This window comes from Saccoglossus kowalevskii, chromosome 13, assembly GCF_978046115.1.
Source record: "Saccoglossus kowalevskii chromosome 13, keSacKowa6.1, whole genome shotgun sequence".
In the NCBI taxonomy this organism is placed as follows: Eukaryota; Metazoa; Hemichordata; class Enteropneusta; family Harrimaniidae; genus Saccoglossus; species Saccoglossus kowalevskii.
The window spans coordinates 24,325,022-24,346,665 of record NC_140653.1 but is presented as its reverse complement, the minus strand read 5'-3'; the positions used below and the strand labels follow the sequence as shown (position 1 = coordinate 24,346,665).

The following is a 21,644-nucleotide window of genomic DNA, read 5'->3' as shown; positions in this document are numbered from 1 at the left end:
TCAAACAATGATTCATTTCAATATATAAGTTGTTTTTTAATTGTTTCAATTCAATGATCGCACCCATGTACAATGTATGGTACCACATCTATCAACTAGACACATATCAATAATCACACGCCGACCTTTACGTCTATTTAATTAGGTTACTCATTGATTATTCAGAATTACACAGACACTATTTATGGTGTGTAGGATTAACTGTTAGTCGTCTATATACACAGTTATAGTATGTAACAACAGAAAAAAACATTCATGCATGATTCGATTATTTATAATAATTGGTTGCGTTTTGTTTGACACATTTTTTAATAGTACAATTATGTAATAATTTCAATTATATTCAATAATTAAAACGCTCCAGTATTTCTAAACCGGCTGGATTCACATATAAACAAGCAGAATAAACGATAATATGAATATACAGCCTCAATTGATACTCTCCTTGTACAGAAGTGCAGCTGTAGCTTGGATTATGCGCATGGTAGCATATTTAATATAAGCTAGTACAATTTAGATGACGGACCACGTACTCGGGGTCAGATGACGGCGACAATGTAAGCTATATTAGTATACTGTGTTCCTATCGCCGAACTATTAGTTCTATGTTATTTTAAACACTATTTATTCTAACGATGGCCAAATTACGGCTTCGCCAGACTGTTAAAGGGGTCATCATGTTTATTGCGTTCTACGGATTTATTGTGACTAGTTTCATGTTGTTAACGAAACTAGGTTACGAAATAGTGCCGATCCGTGAAATGGACGGGGTAGGTAACGTGGGTAGCCTACAAGATCGGATTAACATCATAACTGCTACAGATAGCGGACATATCAAAGGTAGGTAACACATGCACATGTAGTTAAACGTATACTGTTTTGTAATTGGAATTATCTGCGTAATTGTTATGATTGGGACTATATGCGAAGTGAATAGCCCTGAATACTTACCCCAATAATTGTATATGCACATATCTGGTAACCGTGGTGATTTAATACTATTATTCTAAACCCGGCGTAGTAGAATTGTATCACCCAGGGCCCGGAAAAGAGAAAATAGTTTCACGTAATAATATAATCCTAACATACAAAAAGATTTTTAAAAAAGTAAAATATTTATAAACGTGCTAACATCATATCTGTCTAGGTGTATTTAGCAAAATATATCATCCGTTGGCATCATAAGCGGTTGTTTTAAGTGATTGAAAGCTTGTTGTATTTCCCATCCATATACTGGTATAAATATGATTTTGACCTCGTTACTGGATACTGTATTGCATTTCAATGTATTGTGGGGGGGGGGGGTAAAGTTACTAGTGACTGGATCTGTGTTCTGTAACACTTGGTGCAGTTTTCACTGCAGATTTATTTCACAATTATGCTAAATAGACACATGAAGGATATGTAAACGGAATGGTTTCCAATGATATGATATTGTCTGTACGATATTGTGATATTATATTGTGCGTGTTGTGTAGTATTCCAGCCGTTAATATGATTAATAAGAAGTGGAAAAATAAATGTGCTGGATGGTCTATTAATCGCACTTAGGTGGACCATTAATCGTGCTGGCTTGGGCCAATAATTGTACGGGTGTTACATTAATCATACCGGGGTTTCTAGTAGAACATATCTGTAGACGTGCTAAATAATAATATCCACTTCACCACCAAAGTGAGCTGTATGCTGATAAATCGATATACGTCGATTATTTGGTCTTCTTTATTTTCTAGACAAGTCAGTCCAGTACAAATATTGGTTCGCCCCTCCATACTGATAATAATTTACATTTGTACTTTAATTGTTATCACTTGCTTTGTCATGTGTATGTGTTGCCAGTGCGTGTATTCAATGTACAAGAGATTTTAGACGCCAACAGCTGTGGTTAATATATATCATCATGCCACACATGTTGAAACAAAGGTCAGAGTTAACTTTAAACTTCCAATAAAGTATATGTGCGTAGTCTAGTTTATATTATGTTCAAAATTTACGTTTTATGTTTTACGAAGGGTTTATTATAAGACATGCTAGTATATCTCACACTGTTGAACGTATACACGCACTGTGGCCACTCGAACAAAAAAGCAAACACTGTCACAGACAACAATAATAAATAAAACAAGAAAACATTTAACAATACATGTAGCATACATTTCTAAGATTTTATAAATAAAGACTCCAAGACTGAAACTATCTTTTGAATTCAGCTGTTTCTTAAACATAATCTGCTTAGGCAAATTCTCAAATTGTTCATTGTGCATTGAGATTCTTCCCAAAAATTGGCACCTATCAGTTTCCATCTCTTGGTTCTTGCAATCTAAGTGAGCATGCATCTCATTGCCAACAGCTAGATCATCACATAGCATGCATAACCTTTTCTCTGATTGTAATTGTAAATATCTTAATTTCTCTATTGATAGTTTATGTGCAGAAATTCTGAACTTAGTGATGGCAATTCTGTGTTCAACATTATGTACATAGTCTAAATATGGTTTCAAAGAGTATTGGAAATTGTTATATGTACATAGTTTATTATTTTCTTTTTTATGTAAACTGGGTGGCCATAAATCTTTCATAAATTGTTGCTTCAGTTTATTCTCAAAACTGTCATTATGATGGCTCTTAATGGTTTCAGTAATTTTATGTAGTTCAAGTCTAAATTGTATTGCCTATGTATTGCATGTAGTTTTACTTGTATTGCTGTAGGCACTCATTATTGAAATCTGTCATGGTACCTAATTATCTGGCTGCAAATATCAATGATAAGTGGGTATCGTCCAAGTTCAGTCCTTGTTGCAGTATGGTTGAAGTAAATTGAATGTCTGTTTGTGAACACCTATTGCCCGTTGTGCCTTGATCACTAAATTTTCTATTGCTAGTTTGAAATTGGCCACTACTTTGAAAGACAATTACAAGATGATTATATGAATTAACAACCTGAATTTAATTGTTCTTCAAATAAAAATCCCCATCAATAAGTTGTCTCTACTATGTTTTTTTTGTATTATAAGATATGTTGACTATTTTGAAGCCCATTACTTGAATTCAACAATATCACCAAAATAACATTCTCTAATCTGGAACGAAAAGATCGTTGATACATATGTTGAATAAAAGGGGACTATAAATTGCACCCTTGTTTCACTCCACAAGATGACGAGAATGAATTGGTGCAACCATGAGCAGTTTTGATTTCACAATTGGTTACAGAATACAGAATCTTATCAAGTGGAACACGTTTTCTGTTACTCCAGACTTCAGGAATTTGTATAGCATGTTATCTCGCCAAACACTATCAAAAATTTCGCGCAGATAAACAAATCAAGCATATAGACGAGATTTACTTGCTTCGCTGAATTTTATTTATCAATGATTTTCCTATGAACACTATTTATTTCTTGTTCACTGTACACTGATGAGTCAAGATAAGCATTAGCAATTGATATAATAACATATTCATTGATTGTTTCTTTTGCCGCTTGATCAGTGGCTGAATTCTAATTAATAGCATTTGAATTTATATTGAAACAATTTTCAATCCGTTATGATGAGCGGACTGATAGTGATTGTGTTAAATTCCTTCATTTTGTTAAATGCATTCCAAAAACATGCTGGATTATTGCCTTTTAAATTTGTCAAAAGTTTTCAATAGTTTTTCTTTAATCGATTTTTTTTTCTTTTGTTTAATTACCATTCTGTATTATTTATTTAGCCCTTGGCGCAGCATTTTAAGAAGGAAATTTGTTTACTTTCTTTGAAATGTCTTTTAGGTTGTTTCTAACACAACCTAAATCATTTCTGTTTTGGTCTTATTTAGATTTTTTACTCTTATCTGATTTTCTATTATTGATTGTAATAAATTTCAGCACCCTGTCTACTGCTGAATAGATTATGTTACCATGTTCTGAGTGTCATTTTTTTTCGGTTAACTCAATGGAACTGATCTGTGACATAAATTTGGACTTTGATGAAATATCCCAAAATGTATTTTTTGTAAGGGATCATCAGAACTCATTATTATAATTACATTAATAGCTAAAGACAAAGCACAATGATCTGATGAAAGGTTTGATTATTAACTCTAAAATATCTAACCGAAAAATAGAATTATTTTTGTACAATCAAATACTCAACCTGGCTGACGCCATTATATTGATAACATGTCACTTTGCCTTTCAGGTCACCTACTATTCGATCTTTAGCAATTATGTCTGTAGTAAGATAAAGATTACATAATTATTGCATTTATTTATTACCTTCGAAGTTTATTGATTGTTTTTATCACTGTTCACCTGAATGTACGGGACTTGGATCTCTAATGCTCATATTGTAACAAATTGTTCAACAGTTGTTGAATTTAAGTCTCCAAGTATGCATACATTCCCTTGATTTGCAAAATGCAGGGATTCTTCAGGGAAAATATCAAACATATTTTCACCTGAGATGGTGGGATATATAGCCTACATAAAAAGAGATCTTTGTTTAAGCCAAACAAATATTTATCAATTTTCATCCATACGGACTTATGATTTTTGTTAGGCCTTTACTTAATATAGACTTGAACATAATAATTATACCACCAAAATATTTCCTAGCATTCTAAAGTACAAATAGCCCTCTGGTACACTAACTCACCGACTATCATGTTTTTAACAAACTCAATGTAGTCACTATCATCTATAATAGAATTTAAGCCATGTTGATTTCAAAAAGCAGTTTTTAATTGCTTGAATATGTTCATAGATTAACCCTATGTAATATATGGTTGGGAAGGAAGATAATTAGGTACAGCTGACATCCAATGCACATGTGTGTGCACTGCTGAAAAAAATACATGGTGAATACGTTCTTTGTTGATAACAGTTTGCCATAGATATATGATACATTGATGAATTCTCAGCTGTGGCATGGTTATTGTTGTCGCTATCTCTGTTGTAATTTGTGCTTTCAGTAGATGCATTTTCAGCATTAATATTTCCTTGTTGCTTGTTCAGTAATCACGTTTGTTTTTACAAACATTCAAATCATTATTTGATACATTCTGTCTTTCCAATTGTGATCTTGGTCTTTCTCATAGATTGTTGTTTCTAATTATTGGGTTATCTTTAATAACATTAATTATGTTAGCTGCTAATACCATAGCACCAATACAATTGAGATGGTTATTGTCACTGTGATAATATTTCTTTGTGCCACTTGTGATTTAATTCTAGGTAGTATACTTGATATAATGACTATACTAGAAGTATTCACTCTTGATTTAACTTTGATGGGCTAATTTCATGATATCTTTAATGACATCCTCACTCTATTTGCTGTTATCTATATCATTGCTTCCAACATGTAATATGAGTATATCAACACGTTTCATTGAGCAGGTATTTATTTGCTGTGCTGCATCAAGCACGTATTTTGTCAGATTTACAACATGAATATGTTTTATTAGTAAATCACCCACAAGTACTATTATAGTACTGCATTGCCTAGTCAGTCCCTTTGTGTTTTACCTGGTATTGAATGATTGCTGCTTTTCCTCTGTATGTGTCTCGTGTTCATCTTTCATCATGTGAAGGTTTTGTTACTTATTTTCAAATTCTCATTCCCATTTATCAGTTTGGAGTAAGGGTCTGCCATTTTTTTATTCTTCCATCCAATTTATGGTCAGTATATAGAGTTTGGTACGCTGGGATGTCTATCATTGAGACATTTCTTATCTTGTACTGTACTTGCATTATCAGCTTTACTGTTTACTGACACTGTATCCATTGTACCAAGGTAGTCATCGTACATGTATTCAGCATGCCTTGAAGGTTTTAGTACTTTTTTGGAGTCTCCTCAGCCGGTGTGGTCAACAAGTAGATGCAGTTTAACATTCATAAAGACCATCAAGTAGGTTATATCATGCAGAACTTCCTTAACGACTAGTCTTTCGAAAAGTCGTAGCAGACAGATAAAAACACACTGTGGCTAAGATTGTGGCCATTGTATAGTGGCAATAAATGTTAGGTTGTGCGCCAGTCTCGCCACCTCGAACGACGTATCTTCGGAAATGGTTATCAGTATTCATTGCAATGATTTGTGACACTAAATGTTCTAGCTGTGAACAAATCAGGAGAATATCTCCCAATCAGGAAACCTCTCTCTTTTTGTATGAATGACAGTCCCCGTTTGTCAATACAGTTGACAAAGTCAACGTAACTGTTTAGTCTGAAATGAAAACATCAAAATTGTTCTGAAATAAATAGCACAAAAACTGCTACCACATGTTTTAAAAATTAAAATAATTAATTTGTCATGTTTTTGTCTCTGTGTTATTATTAACCAAATGATTTAAATACATTTGGTTTACACGTGTTATGTACATGTTATTATATTATACTGTGATATCCCATGTTCGAATGCACCATTGTGAATGGTCAGATTTACAGGCACCTGTGTGATATACTATGTTATTTTCAGAATTCAAAAGTGGTGACTGATTGTTAATTTTGATCAGACAACCCTATTATATTGATTGTGATATTGCTCTATTTGAAGCACATGCAGTCAAGCAAATAATAGCGGTGTGTCTATGGTTAGAATAGGAAATATTTCCAACGAATAGTTAATATACACTTTCGCTTTTGAAAGTGTTTTATGCAATGGTCAAAATAGGTGACCGATTTCAGGATATATACACGCAGATCTATGATTCGGAGTTTTGGATAGAATTTGGTGCAAGTTGCATGCATGTATCTTACGTTGCTTGAAAATCTGCCATTTTTACACTACAGTGTTTGAAAATTGCCTGACACCCCCCTCATTTGTTTCTGTTCTTCTTCATAGTATCAAGAAGTTTGCCAAGATCCGAATTAAATTTTGATATCGCATTCGTAATGGAGTTATATACACATACACAATTGCACTAGTTCCAATTGTGGAAAATGGGATTTTCGGGATTCAGACGGTGATCACCACCAAATTTAAATGGGGTTTCCCTGGGCGACGACACACCTTTGGTGAACAAAATCAGAGAAATCCGTTAATAACTGTTTCCGTAATGTCAGTCAGTCAGACAGGAAGCTACCGGAAACATAATCTCCTTGGTGGATGTAAATGAAGCGGTGCAGTACTAATACAAGTTTACTACTGTCCGTTCACTAAATAAACACGTGTGTTTATGTTTATGTCACACTTTTGTCACTCGCACCTTTCCCCATAGTATTGATCATCACGTTTCACAGCAATATATTCAACTGCAATGACAAAGCTACCAGTTAACATAATACAATTTGTGTGGTAGGCCGTCGACAGCGGGCGCAACATTTTTCAACACTGCTTATCAATTATATTGGGTCATAGCTTACTAGTTTAAATTCTACAGTGCTCAGCTACATTAGATCTATTCTGTCAACAACAATCACAGTACTAATGACTGTTGTATCAATGAACTTCATTTTCACATGTGTAACAATAAGGTACATTGTATCTAACCAATGATGACCAGGTCAAGAAACACATTATTGCATAATGCGAAACAATGTAAAATACTAGCCCCTATACCTTACTCATATCAAATATATGTAACACAAGATTGAAATCATAGCAATGCAATGCTTTCAAAAATATTAATCAGATGTTATTTTGAACTTATCTCTAAGTAATCAATGTAGCCTTACAAAACATGTTTTAATCATTGTTACTGCCTTACTTGTATAACTATCATGATATTAAATATTGATCTAAACAAATAAAAGAACATTGGTGAACAAAAACAAAAACAAAGCTGAACCACAGTCAGCCGGCGCACACGTGATAATAAAATAAATGCGATATTTACTATATAGTTTTATGCTGCATTCAAGATGGCGGCCCCTATATAGTAAATATCGTATTTATTTTATTATCACGTGTGCGCCAGCTGACTGTGGGCTGAACCACCAACAGCCATTCACTTCCCGACAATATATTACATATCTGTGAAAATATATATGTACTTATTTTTATCTTCTAAAGGAGCACCTGCTTTAATCAACTCAATTCTGAAAACCTCGAAAAGCCCTGACGATATCATGATACATATAGTAATGTGTGATGCACCAGAAATTGTTATGAAGCAGTACCTGGGTTGCTATGGTATCAAAGTGGACGAAAAACAAGTAAATAGATATCTCAGCTCATTTAATTAATTATTATGTAGGATTGGGTGTATTATTTGGAAGCAGCGGACAGTACACGTAATTTCACTACAGTGCAATTTATGGTAGAATCTAAAAACCTGTTATCCTGCGAATTCAGGGTACCATGATAATATAGATAAAATGCAGAAAAAAAAAAGTTGTAGACAAGTTTACATTGATTGCGCCAATTTGTATGTATAGGTCAACAATGGATTTGATGTACGTATGTTGCTATGCTCTATAAAACATCTTGCTGTAGAATACAAATAATAAAAAAATATCAATGATAGCAACAAAATAGTGTGCCGTCATTTGAGAAATTTCATCAATATAAGCAGTATAGGCCGTCGCAATTGTTTATGTATTGCTTGCGTGCGTGCGTGCATGTGCGTGCGTGCGTACGCAGTGAATGGTTGGCAAGAACCGGTCGTTCGCTCCAAAGATAAAATAAAGGCGTTGTTCGCTGCTTCCGTTATTGAAAATTCATGTACGTGTTTTTGTTAATAAAACAACTTATAGTCAATGTTGTCACAGCAGATTGCGAGCCTGTGCTAATCAATGAGTGACATTTGTTATCACACATGTACATGCTGGTTGGCAGAAATGTAAACATATTACGTAACAGTGCGACGGCCTATATAACAAGATACGCCGATAATTACACTACCGGCAAATTCACACATAGGCCTAACATTTCGTGTACACTGACTTTCTAATCCTTGATTGCAGATCAAAATAGTTCGTTTCGACGAGACGTATATCGATCCGGAAATGGCAAAAATTTGGGATGATTCATTTTTTACAAATCGTCTCAGAAGCACTTGTAACTATGCCCGGAACTATTTTTACAGGTAATAAAATTGTTAAGGGGTATCATATGTAACTCACGACTGTAGTACTGTATATAAATCAATAAATCGCATATGTGTATCGTTATATAAAACTTTTTTTTTCAATAACGACATTGTTTCTGTTTTCTACTAGACTCTTCCCGGACGTGAACAGAGCTATTTACTTGGACATTGACGCAGTTGTGAACAGGCCCATAGAGGAATTGTGGTCGGAAGCAATGAGGAAGCCGGCTCCTCTTCTAGCAGTTAAAAACCAGCTAGATTACAACAGAGATCATTTCCAAGTGGATAAAGTGACTGACATGTTCCAAAGCAGGTATTATGTTACATTCCAAAATGTTAAGTTGTACATAAATAGTATACAAAAATGTTTACAGACAGCAGGTGCAGACAAAATAAACAGTGATATCGCATACAGTTCTGCTTCCATGTGTTCTTGCTGTGTTTACAGTCAATCTGTCATAATTTTATTTCACGTAACACATGTTACATCATTAATAACTCTTCGTATAACCCCGCCATAGCCAAAACATACAAGCATATTTTGTTCATAGTCACTTGCCTACTAACAAAAAACCTTTCACAAAACATTAGAGCAGAGACTATGGTCAGACTATGAAATTATTAAAAATGTCTACGATATGTTCTAATTTATGTTGCCTAGTTCTTGTGTTTCATGTGTCAAAGCACTGTTGGCATCGAGGGCGATTAGCCTTCTGTTAATAGGTTATTCTAGTAACGAATGTTCTGTAACAAACGGAATTCAAATTCCGGGAATATTATATCGTGAAACAAATAGTTATAACATGGTTGATACGTCACTTAGTTACTTGCTAGATGGTAAAATGTCACTGGAATCCCACCAAATGTCAAAATGTCCCTGGGACACACGTCGCATGACAAGATGAGACGATATAACTGCGAAATGGTAAAACATTCTCTGAGATAACTGTGAAATGTTAAAATATAATGTCACTGAGATACCCGCCAAATGGCAAAATGTCACTGGAATACCCACTAAATTGCAAAGTGTCATCGGCATACCTACTAAATGGCAAAATGCCACTGGCATACCTGCGACAAGGCAAAAAATTACACACTATCACATATTTAGCATAATTGTCACTGAGATACCTGTCACATGGCTCCGTCCCAATCAATAAAACGAGTGGTCAGCTATTTATTATAGCCACAATTCTAGCAGGATTAAAACTGTCGTTTATATGTTATTCCACAGATATGGGCGAATGTTCAACTCTTCGGCTTCACTCTTCAATGGCGGAGTGTTCGTCCTTGATTTAGAGTTTTATAGAAAATATAATCTTATTGACGACGTCGAATTCTGGCTTAAAGAGGTTGGTTATATGATATTCGTAAACACCGTGACATATTATCAAGATTGTGCTGCCGATACAACCCACATATTACCTAATACCAACCAATCACTCAATATGTGCAATGCGCAATAACGTTATTCGAAAATGTCCTAATGTTATTCTATCAGCCAATTCAGTTTGAAATTAATGTATATTTATAATAACATATGAATCAAGAGAGTCGGTTCATTGTGTCGACAGTAGGTCTCTCCCCGGGACTGCTAGGAAGTATCACGGTCTTATCAATTACAATTACGCAATTACACCAAACATTAACGCTGTCGCCTATGGTAATTTTACTAGTGGTTTTGTGTCCATACTAGGTTACGCCATTTTCTCTCTCTGGTTTTACTTTTGCTATAGAACGACATGTCGGACCCACCACTTTATCGTTATGAAAGTCAATCAATTATGCAAATAATCTATCATGGTCTGTGGCAAACTATGGACGAAAAATGGAACGTGAAGGCTGTGGGGCTACGAAAACCTATCGATGAAGACATCGCAAAAACAGCAGGGGTATTGCACTGGGTTGGAACACGTGAGTATAATATTAATTATGTTATTACTAATGTGTCTAAACATTATGTTACTAAATATTATATTACATACCTGGACGTGGACGACGCGGTGAAGTCGCTTATTGAAGTACATGAAGTTATTGCACCAACGCTTTTCAGTTTAGGGTAAATTGATCCCTTTAACGGAGATCTCAGCTGAGCAGATATTTGTACGAGCGATATCGATAGAAATTGTCCCAGGCTTGTTAGGTAGAACTTTAAAGAGAACTTCAAAATCCTGATTTCCATGCCCCCTCGTCTCGACCGTGTCGCGAATTTCGATCAATACGTCCTGTTACCGTCATTTCAATTCAGAAATTAGAAGTAAACCCTCTATAAAAAATAGAAGATACTGAAGAAACTATTTTTTTTCAAAGAGTATTGTATGCATCATCGTCGTATAGCGACTTTGGGTACGCTGACATAATGGCGGTAAATCTTCAACAAAGAGATGTAAACTCAGCAACTTGTAAATATATTCATGCAATGATTAATGGTGCTCTGTGATAGGTATTTTTGATGGTTAACAACCTTTCACTTAGGTAACCGGGATTCGGTCGTTTCCACGCTAGGCTGACAAAAACACACACAAGCTTCGTTCATGTTCCCAAACGATTCTCTGCCTAGTCCCTGGTTTTCACCCGAGACAGCATTAAATCACTCTTTATTTCTTGTCACTCCTTAACCAATTACAATCAGTATAAGAGACTCCAAGGCATTGCCTTCAAACAAACAACCAATCACATGAAAGTTTTACACATCATAATCAATTAATAACTTGTCAAGCTGTCTAGAAAAAACACTTCTATATATTGTCAACACTAACTAATATTGATGGGGTAATAGTCTCGCACTAACATTCCACAAAGATACCACCTTAGTTAAAATCGCAAACAAAATTGGTTTAGAATTACAGCTACTGTATTGTATCTTAAAAACTGCAGAGTCATAAGATGTTTTTGGTTGATTTCGACCAGCTCGCCATCTGGTCTTGTCATTAACCTTTATCAGTATATGTCATGGCAACCACTGTCAAACTGACTGAAATATAAATCATGATAGCTCCATGATCATCATCTCAGTAAAATAAAAGCTTGCCTGCTTGTGCATCAATGTCCCCACGCAAAGTATTCATTGAATGGGTGTCGTCTGCTGCGCGAGACTCCATGTCAAATCCTATGCTATAATTTTATTATTGTAATGTAGCAGACGATACATAACCAAGTGAAGTATGCGCATGCGTGCATGCAAAACACGACAGATTGCACTCAACGCTGCTTAGAACATGCAATATAACGGAACAACACTGAGGTTTTGAATTCAAATTAAAATATTTGGGCACACTCATTATTGAAAATGTTATTCAAGATGCTATCTGTCATAACCATACCTACATTTCTCTTTTCAAGACAAGCCTTGGCTAGAAGACGGCGCAAACAGAGCATACTGGGAAAGATATTTGCCATTAGAATGTTCAATGAAAGGACGGTGCATAGAAACGTTTCGCGAGGACAAAGCTTGGAAGTGTGCCTGTGAAAATGGAAGAACTGGGACACAATGTCAATACAAAATTGGTATTAGACCACAAACAAAATCGTGAAATAATGTACATGTATATTCCTTAATAAATCCTGAAAATGTCGACTATAGTATTTCCAACGAAACCACGAATTTTCTTATTGCAACATTGGAAATAAGGGAGGGTTTTCGGGTTTCATTTTTATTACGTGGGTTGGATATTTAAGTAATGCTGTAAGACCGGTCTTAGATATAATTATATAGATTATATTGTGGTTGGTCAGCCCCCCCCCCCCCCGTGCGCTCTTAGATCCACGATACACTTGATTAAAGAACGTAATTTCTAATGTAGTAATTGTATAATATGTTTTCCACCAATTGTATTCGTTTTTTAGTTGAACATTTTCACAAAAATAATTTATATACATCATAGCGTGTTTACACTGAAGCGCCACAACTGTCTTTCCACGTCGTGTTCGATATTTGTCCACGTATACAACATCCGTAAACTACAAATGCGTGTTGCACGTCAACTGTGGTTTTTTACTGGTAAAATTTCAAAAAAGCGTGGTGTACCAGTTATTATTTAATAAAATGTAGAATTTATTTTAAATTAGTATGAATGAATAAAAAATAGTGAGTCTTTTATTATGCTAATCGTTTTAATCAAACCCACAACTGTACCACGTGGTGACACTGATTTACCTAAATAGCCAGGATGTGACTCAATCCGAAATATTCTCTGTTAAGTGTAAAATACAGAGCAAATACTATTTCTCTATTACATTATATAATCAGATGAGTAACAAAATGACATTAATACTGATCGTCTGAATGGTGTAGAATGGTATTAAACACCGTCCCGCAATACAGAAGGTTATGTGATGGCCACACATGTTGCATTGGTGTTCGGTGGCAACAGCTGCCGAATCCGGAACTCGTTAATACAGATCAGCAGCAATACGAACCGTTTTCTCGCCTGTACAAGACTGAAATCTCGATGGGTATAGTTATATATAATGTGAATAATTGTTTATATGACAGACCTGCAGAACGGCGCACTGTGTAGTGGTTGTGTGTGTCTTTTTCGATTCAAAGTAACGCGAGGATTTCAATCATTGCACTGGGAGGTACGTCGCGGTGTAGCATGCTTGTTAACGGGCCGTGATACGCCTTGAATTTACATCCGTTAGCTGCAGTACGAATTGCGAGATTAGATTGAAAGACAACAACTAGGAACGGGATGTTGATATCTACAAACCGCCATGCGCCGTAAGTTACTTGTAACCACCTGTATTTACATGTCCACGTTCGCCGTAATGATGTATGTCGGTGTTTACAACCACCTGCAAACTACAATGGACCTGAAAAACTCTTCATCTGAACAGAATGATTCGCCAGATTCTGCCACACTCTACCAGACTCATCAGCATCGTGTACCTGATAACAACATACATATTATAATGGCTACTGATCTGAAAAATTTTGCTGGTGAGTATATGGACGAACTCCAGACTCTGCCATCGGTATATGGCGTGACAGCTGGGCTTCGCACAGCAATCAAGTGTTGTTCCATGGCAATGTGAAAGGGACAATGCTTACCATAAATGTTGATGAATACATTAGGCCAAGGCCATGACCATGACGCTTAGCATAAATAATCGTTGTATAATCCTTCCACAGTGTACAATATTTTCAATTTGATATTGTTCATCGGCTTGAATTTGACCTTTTTTCTCATGAATGGTGCAAGACCTTGTATATTCATCAAAATAAACAGATTTCATGATTGGTTTATCATTTAATCAGTGTGGGCGTGTCAAATATTAAGATAAACAATATTTTTTTATGTAAATGTGATAGGTATTTTTGATGTTTGGAAACCTTTCACTTAGGTAACCGGGATTCGATTGTTCCCCACGCTAGACTCACAAAAAACACACACAAGCTCCGTTCATGTCCATTCGATTCTCCGCTTGTCCCCAGCTTTCACCCGAGACAGCTTAAAATCACTTTTTATTACTTGTCAACCAATTAGCCAATTACAAGACAGTATAATAGACTTTAAGGCCTTGCCTTCAAACAAACAGCCAATCACATGAAAGTTTATGTTTTACACATCATAATCAATTGATTAATCGTCACTATATTAAGAAAACCACTATCATATTGTCAACGTCAGTTTATATTTATGGGTTTTAATAGTCTTGCAATAACATTCCACAAAGACACCGCATAAGTTTAAAATCGCAAACATCATTAGTTTTGGGTTACGACCACCGTACCGCATAATCTTAAAATTGCAAACTCATGAGATGTGTCGGCTGATCTCAACTAGTTTTGCCATCTGGCCTCATCATTAACCTTTATCAGTAATTTAACCTTTATCAGTAGATGTCATGGCAATCACTATTAAGCTGAAATATAAATCATGATACAAACAACTTTATAATTTTACAGCTTCTTATGAACACGCACTCGTTAAAAATAAATTCGCTTTTGTTGGATGAAAACTGTTTAGGGCCACCTCCGAAAAACTACAGGAATTTTGGGTTTTATCTGACATCGATTTGTTTACCTTGTCCCTGGTGATGTGAGAGGATTAATATGACCGTTGACGTATAACTCATGAGTCCCTCGCTGGAAACCACGACTTCTTTGCAACCATAGTTTAACGGTAATCTCACCTGTTCAAAATTTATTGAATTTAAATATTTAATTAACATTTAGATTCATGCATACGTAGTAGTAATCAACGTTCTACAAAGTTTCGGTATGTGTCTCGCATTTTTTAATTTACCAACAATAAAAGTGAAAATTCAGGGCCACTGACACTGACCACAGTAACTAAAGTACTTTCATATACATATGTTAAATTCGATATGTTATAATTTGAAAATATCAAAAACAATTTAAAGAGAAGTTTTGTAACTGGGTTTTCAACAAAATCTGGATATCATCAAATCGCGCGGTTTTAACCCGCTAATGTATTAAATAGGTACTCTTCTGATAAAAATCCCTGCACAAAATTATCATTGGTGTTTTTCGGACTTTTTTCGACAAACAGTGATTAGCAGATAACAGCATCGCTGATTCTAATTTGCATAATGAGGTAGCTTTTCCATCTCGACAGTGGGCGCGCATTGCTTACAGTTTCACAACGCAATCTCTATATCGTTCATGGAATAAGCTAGAACACTTGAAATGTGAAATGAAATGCAATACCTACTGTAAAACAAATGAAGACGTGATGAATATGACTAAGCACTGAGTAGAACTTTTTTTGTGTTCATTCAAATGTGTATGGTATTTCGGGCAATTATTTCACATTTTCGTTCGTTGGGTTGTCGTGGTATTAGTCGTTAATCACAACTAGTTATGGTTGGCCATCTTTTCAGTTGAGGGCGAATTGTCATTACTCATTATAAATTTGACAATGATCAAAGGAAGTATATCCACTGTATAGTGGACTGTTCTCCTTCAAAGTTACTAATAACCTTCGCCGCTGTTTACAGAATGAAAAGATGACCGAGAGTGGTATAACCATCTGTAATGCGATCTTTGTTCCCAGGTGCACCGGTGGTCATCAATTCCTTGCTACGTAATACCGGAGTTCCCGAGAAAATCCGAATCCACTTCGTCGTATGTGGAGAAAGCATAGAGAGTATGAAGCAATATCTACAATGTCATGACTTGGACATCCCACCAGATATGGTAATATGACACTGTACTCGTTGGTCGTGTAAAACCTCATAACATAAAATATTGTTTTCACATTCATAACTCTAATCTTAACCCTGCTTCATTCACTGATGCATGTATGTACATTGATCTGGTGGCATATAATTACACTGGGGCTGGAGTGCTAAAGTTCGGGATGGTGGGGCCTTAAAAGCGGGAGGGTCGTCACCTGCGCACGTGCGGGGATTGAGTCTCAAACGACGATAACAACACACGCTAAAAACGCAAAGGCTCATATGCAGATGCTTGTTTGAAAAAAATGACACGCTATGGCCATCTGACGCATGCGCAGGTGACGACTCTCCCGCTTTAAGTAACTCATTCCCCTCGGCTTCCACGAGAACATCTTCCGGGAGAAAGTATATGAATGACAACTGGTTGATTAGACACTTGTTTTTTTTAATTTAATTATCGGCTTCAAAATGTTATACTTATTTATACTCAATCGATGCAAATTCCTCTGTAAGTAACGCAAGGTGATGTGACGGTGCTGCACGAGATGTATGAACAAAGCTGTAAGCTTTCCCGCAATGTCACGTGATTATTGTGTTGTGAGTCGCTGGAGGCAATGTATTCTGATGATTAGAATAACACGCCTATGAACGAAAGATTGATGAATTGTGTACTATAGAATACAGGGTTTTAATTTTGCTATTTTCGCTTATAAGTAAAATCCGCTAAATTAAATCTAGGTGAAAATAAAACCCATTGTTTCTATGACAAATTCGTGAAAATAAAACACAGTGAATATGCCCAAAACATCAAAATATGCGACAATTTGCTTTGTATACCCAGTCTCGTAACCAGCTTATTATTTCGGGCTAGTCATGAAGCTATTGCATACCAGGATTGGTGCGTGTTTATCCAAGTTGATTTCCATGTTTCCCAATTGTATGTTATGCACCTGTTTCACACACAGATAGAGATGGTTACCTTCGATAGTTCAATCTTAGATCCGGATATTGTAAAATTATGGGAGCATTCATACTATATTCCAAGGTTGAAAAGTTCGTGTAATTATGCAAGGGCGTACTTTTACAGGTGAAGTTTGTTTATATATTAATTAGATTTATGGTTCCTACTATTTAGTCGTAACAGGACATGTCGCATATCATCTTGACATTCCAATCACGAAGTACTACGATTGTATGATAGTTTACCGTTTATGTCGGTTTGTACATATCCCATGTGCCCCTTTCCGTATAAATTAAATCTTACCACGTGCCGATGAAACGGGTCCCATTTTTGAATTTGTTATATTTTGATTACATTTTTGAGTTGTATCAAATTTAGGTTATTCCCAGAAGTATCGAAAGCAATATATTTAGACATGGACTTGGTAGTGGATGCACCAATAGAAGATTTGTGGTCAGAGGCAAGTAGTCTGACAGCGCCATTTCTTGCTGTGAAAAACAATCATGGATTTGAACAAGAAGGGTTCAGGGTCGATGTAGTTTCAAAGCTATACCAAAAAAGGTAAATGGGTAAGATGACGTAGCAGTAACTTTTTCAAGAGACAAGCAAACAAAGAAGGAATGAAGTCAATAACCATAAAATCGTATAGCAAACCACTTTTCTTGAGAAAACATAAAAATAACTTCACATAACCGATTTAACATAATTATGTAAAAAAAATTAAATTTTCAATTTTAAAATTATTGCACTCAGCAATGGCTACTTGAAACTACCAATGATCTCGGATATAACTAGGCGTAATCATACTTACCAACTACTGACCGGTCTTAGTGTATAGGTCTAAACTTTTTTGGCATTTTTATAGATATTTTGCAAGAACTCGGAATTACTGTCATTACACGGTGATACACCGGTTATTCAAATTCTATTAAAGTGCACTCTGAGACAATTTATAAAGCTTTATTTATGCCCCAGGGATTATGTGACATATTTGATGTTATGAATATCGGTGTGTAAATTGAGGATTCTCCCATTTCAGAGTGTCTGTGAATCTACACGCGTTCAAACACTATTCCAAAAATTTCGAAACGATCACCAATATTCGGACATCTTGGAATTTGATATTTTGTACACAATTCCAACGAATTCAAACAATTATCCTCATGTTTTTTTTTCATAGATTGTCCAAAGACCCCGATAAAAACCGTAAGAATGATCCCAGAGTTAAACATATTTTATCTGTTCTTGATTCGCTGAATTTGATTCGTTTGAATTAGATTCGTATTTTGTTGCAAAGAAAAAAATACTATTTTGAATCATGCATACAGAGATACCAGTAACAACTGAAAACTGCATAGTTTATCACATATTTATTTTCTAACTCATTATGACATTAATTAATATATTAATTCCAAATCGCATGACCGAATTCTCCCAACGAGCCCCATGCAAAATATGTTTACTAAGCCAAGCTGATACATACAGATGAGTGGGAATGTGCTTAGTTTGATGGGTTGAGTGTCATTAACTTATGTCACTTCCTTGTGGATTATCGAACGTGAGTTGTTTGCCGATCTCCTTTCAGTGTTGTGTGCTATTGAAGGAGAATATTTTTTCCGGTGCAGTACTTACAACTATTGTTCCTTGTCACTGCAGACATATGTCCATGACATTAGCAGCCTAAGCTGATTTTACACGACGTCATTGCAAAAAAAAAAAAAAAAAAAAAAAAACGTATGAATAATTTGTATTATATACATTCAATTTAGATACCACAGAACATTCAATAAAACTGCAACGATTTTTAACTGTGGGGTGTTTGTTATTGATTTGGACTATTATCGAAGTCATAGAATTGTCTCTGAAGTGGAATTCTGGTTAAAAATGGTAAGAAGCCGACATTTCGAATGTCGATTAAACATCGATGATCTGACTCAGCAGAAGCATGACATGTGCTCGAGTTTGTGTTTCATTGAAATCTTAAAGTGTATTTCTCTGTATTTACTCTACGAACTGAAAATGAACCAATAAGAATGATTATTTCAGAATGCAAGATTTCCAGAGAATGGCAAGCTGTGGATGTGGGATGCCCAAGCAATAATTCAACTACTTTTTCATAAGAACTGGCAACCAATAGACCGGAAATGGAACATCGAATACCTGGGCGCACCAGGAGTATTGATGACAGAGGGAAGACGAAGGCGTCTAGGAAACGGCGGAATATTGCATTGGACAGGAGATTGTGAGTATACTATACACCAAATAACCACCAGGACATGCTATTCGCGCAAATTTGATGACATATTACTACCCAGCACGTTTCACAACTCACATTTAGTCTTGCATGCGAGCATAAACCTTCCACGTTCAGTCAGGAATATTCATATTAACATCCAGCAGAAATTCTTCGACAGACGCCATTTTGAACAGTTAATTGCATAGCAACGGTCACTATATACATATGACAATACGGCCGCCATTTTGTTCCGCGATATACTCGTACACTCAGTAATGTAGCTCTCTCCTTAAATCAGGTGTCAACTTGTATTACAAAAATTTAAAATGAACTGAAAAATAGGGCTGACTTTTTTTTCTCATCGCTTATTTCATAGTTAAACCGTTTCTTCCTAATGGACTCAACAAAGAGTTTTGGGAGGTGCATCAACCTGGTCAATGTTCTGGTCATGGCGAGTGTAGTCGTAACGAAGACAGTGAAGTTGCAGAATACTGGATATGTAAATGTCAGAGGCGTTATACTGGCAGATTTTGTGAAGATGATAAATAAACAGATTTCAATATACATCTACATTCAAGGACACCATGCAGTGTCTGGTACTCAAAACAATGCATGGAACAGTAAACAAGATGGACTTCGCATCTTTTATATGCCTATAAGTTATTTTGTAGACGTTAGAAACCTGACAGGACTGTATTCAGTTTTGTGGGACACAAATATAAATTTATTATAATATACATGCACAAGTACACATAATTCAATCATAGCACACACATTGTATCACTCATCTCCAAGAGAACTTATGTAAAGTCATTTATTAATCTATTAAAAATAAGTTACAAGTATTTCCTACATCTTGTATATTGTAATGTTAAATACAAATGCATACACAGAAAACATCAGAACATTGTTACAGACGACAATTGTAGCCTTATCTACAATTAATCTAGCTAATTTAGTGACTTAATACCCAAGCTGGCACTAATCGCAATAGTAATTCCATTCATTGTAACATACCACAAAGTGGGAGAATGGTAAATTAAAATGTTATTTCTTAGTATTTGCTCTTATAAAATCAATAATAAACTTCTCCATCGGCCTTATTAACAAGAAGTTGCATCTGTCTGTTCGACACAAATATATTACAATGGCAACCATTCAAAACAGCTCCGCGAACTTTCAAGATTTTTGAACGATTTAGTGCAATGTTTTTAATTTTCTTAAATGAACTTCATTTTCAAAGAAATTAATTTTATCCTACACCATTGTTCCAAAAAAAGTAAGGTACAATTTAAACGATAGTTGAATATTATACAACACATGTTTTGCATTGTTGTTATAGTAATACTGTGGAATACTTTTTCGCTGAAAAGGCTTTTTGGGCGTTCTTTATGGAATTTATTTTCACTGATTTTTGATGAGTTGAATGTGAAATATAGGAAAAAGTATATTCGCTGGATTTTTTTTCACGTAATCATCCCTTCAGCGAAAATAAATTTCAAGCGAAAATAAAGTATTATACAGTTATATTTATGTGTATTCCTTTTCAACGAATGAACTGACACAAGCAGGTACACAATCTTTCATTCACAAGAATTGGTAGTTGAATGGCAATTATACAACCCTGACAAAACCCTTGGCTTAGCCCCTACAGCCGGCATACGAGTGATAAATAAAAATTCAGAAATAAAGAAGCCATGCATGGCACAGTCCCTGTTAGTTATCAAATTTAAGATATATAGTTTTGTTTATAGTAATATAGCTGAAATATAACCATGTCAGGAATATGATTTTTTTAACATTAAAATGATTGACATTTGTATCTGATCGTCAAAAAAGTACTTTACCATATTGAGAGATATTGCTTTGGAACAGCATTCAGAATCAGCCATTTTGAATACATGTATATATATAACATGATGTATAACGAATATATAAAATTTGAATATAATCAGTCAAAGCATTTAAGAGATATGGCTCTAGAAGCCCAATCATTAAAACAAAATGGCCACCAGACAGCCATTTTGAATCCGATCTGAAAAATAAATGATATGCATCAGGAACCTGTAATGTCTAACATATGTACCAAGTTTGAACGAAATCCATCCATAAATGCCAGAAATGCTTGGTATTTGATGATTGTTTAGCACAAAAAGGCCACCATTTGGCCATTTTGAATAGGATCGTCAAACCAATATATGTCTATCTATGACATGATGTATAATGAATATTTAAAATTTGAACATAATCAGTGAAAGCAAGTCAGATATGGCACGAGAACCACA

At 35.3% G+C, this 21,644-nt stretch overlaps 2 protein-coding genes across 2 annotated transcripts; both read left to right on the top strand.

Annotated features, from left to right (window-relative positions):
- The first annotated feature begins 541 nt into the window (after positions 1 to 541).
- On the top strand, positions 542 to 13,118 carry LOC100374688 (uncharacterized). The gene is made up of 7 exons (XM_002736803.3): positions 542 to 840; positions 7,999 to 8,141; positions 8,892 to 9,013; positions 9,147 to 9,329; positions 10,251 to 10,368; positions 10,753 to 10,930; positions 12,359 to 13,118. The coding sequence occupies exons 1-7, from the start codon at positions 636 to 638 to the stop codon at positions 12,547 to 12,549; spliced, it is 1,140 nt and encodes a 379-aa protein (XP_002736849.1). The 5' UTR covers positions 542 to 635; the 3' UTR covers positions 12,550 to 13,118.
- A 118-nt stretch (positions 13,119 to 13,236) lies between these two features.
- On the top strand, positions 13,237 to 20,204 carry LOC100374836 (uncharacterized). The gene is made up of 7 exons (XM_002736804.4): positions 13,237 to 13,958; positions 16,039 to 16,181; positions 17,128 to 17,249; positions 17,502 to 17,684; positions 18,893 to 19,010; positions 19,170 to 19,365; positions 19,736 to 20,204. Exons 1-7 carry the CDS (start codon positions 13,733 to 13,735, stop codon positions 19,906 to 19,908), a joined length of 1,161 nt encoding a protein of 386 aa, XP_002736850.1. The 5' UTR covers positions 13,237 to 13,732; the 3' UTR covers positions 19,909 to 20,204.
- The last annotated feature ends 1,440 nt before the right edge of the window (positions 20,205 to 21,644 follow it).

Excerpts from the sequence above, each read along its gene's own strand:
- LOC100374688 (XM_002736803.3), top strand. The coding sequence starts at position 636 with ATGGCCAAATTACGGCTTCGCCAGACTGTTAAAGGGGTCATCATGTTT. Across the intron at positions 8,142-8,891 it reads TCAAAGTGGACGAAAAACAA|ATCAAAATAGTTCGTTTCGA; the intron begins GTAAATAGATAT and ends CCTTGATTGCAG. Across the intron at positions 10,931-12,358 it reads ATTGCACTGGGTTGGAACAC|ACAAGCCTTGGCTAGAAGAC; the intron begins GTGAGTATAATA and ends TCTCTTTTCAAG.
- LOC100374836 (XM_002736804.4), top strand. The coding sequence starts at position 13,733 with ATGCGCCGTAAGTTACTTGTAACCACCTGTATTTACATGTCCACGTTC. Across the intron at positions 17,250-17,501 it reads GCAAGGGCGTACTTTTACAG|GTTATTCCCAGAAGTATCGA; the intron begins GTGAAGTTTGTT and ends TATCAAATTTAG. Across the intron at positions 19,011-19,169 it reads TGGAATTCTGGTTAAAAATG|AATGCAAGATTTCCAGAGAA; the intron begins GTAAGAAGCCGA and ends TGATTATTTCAG.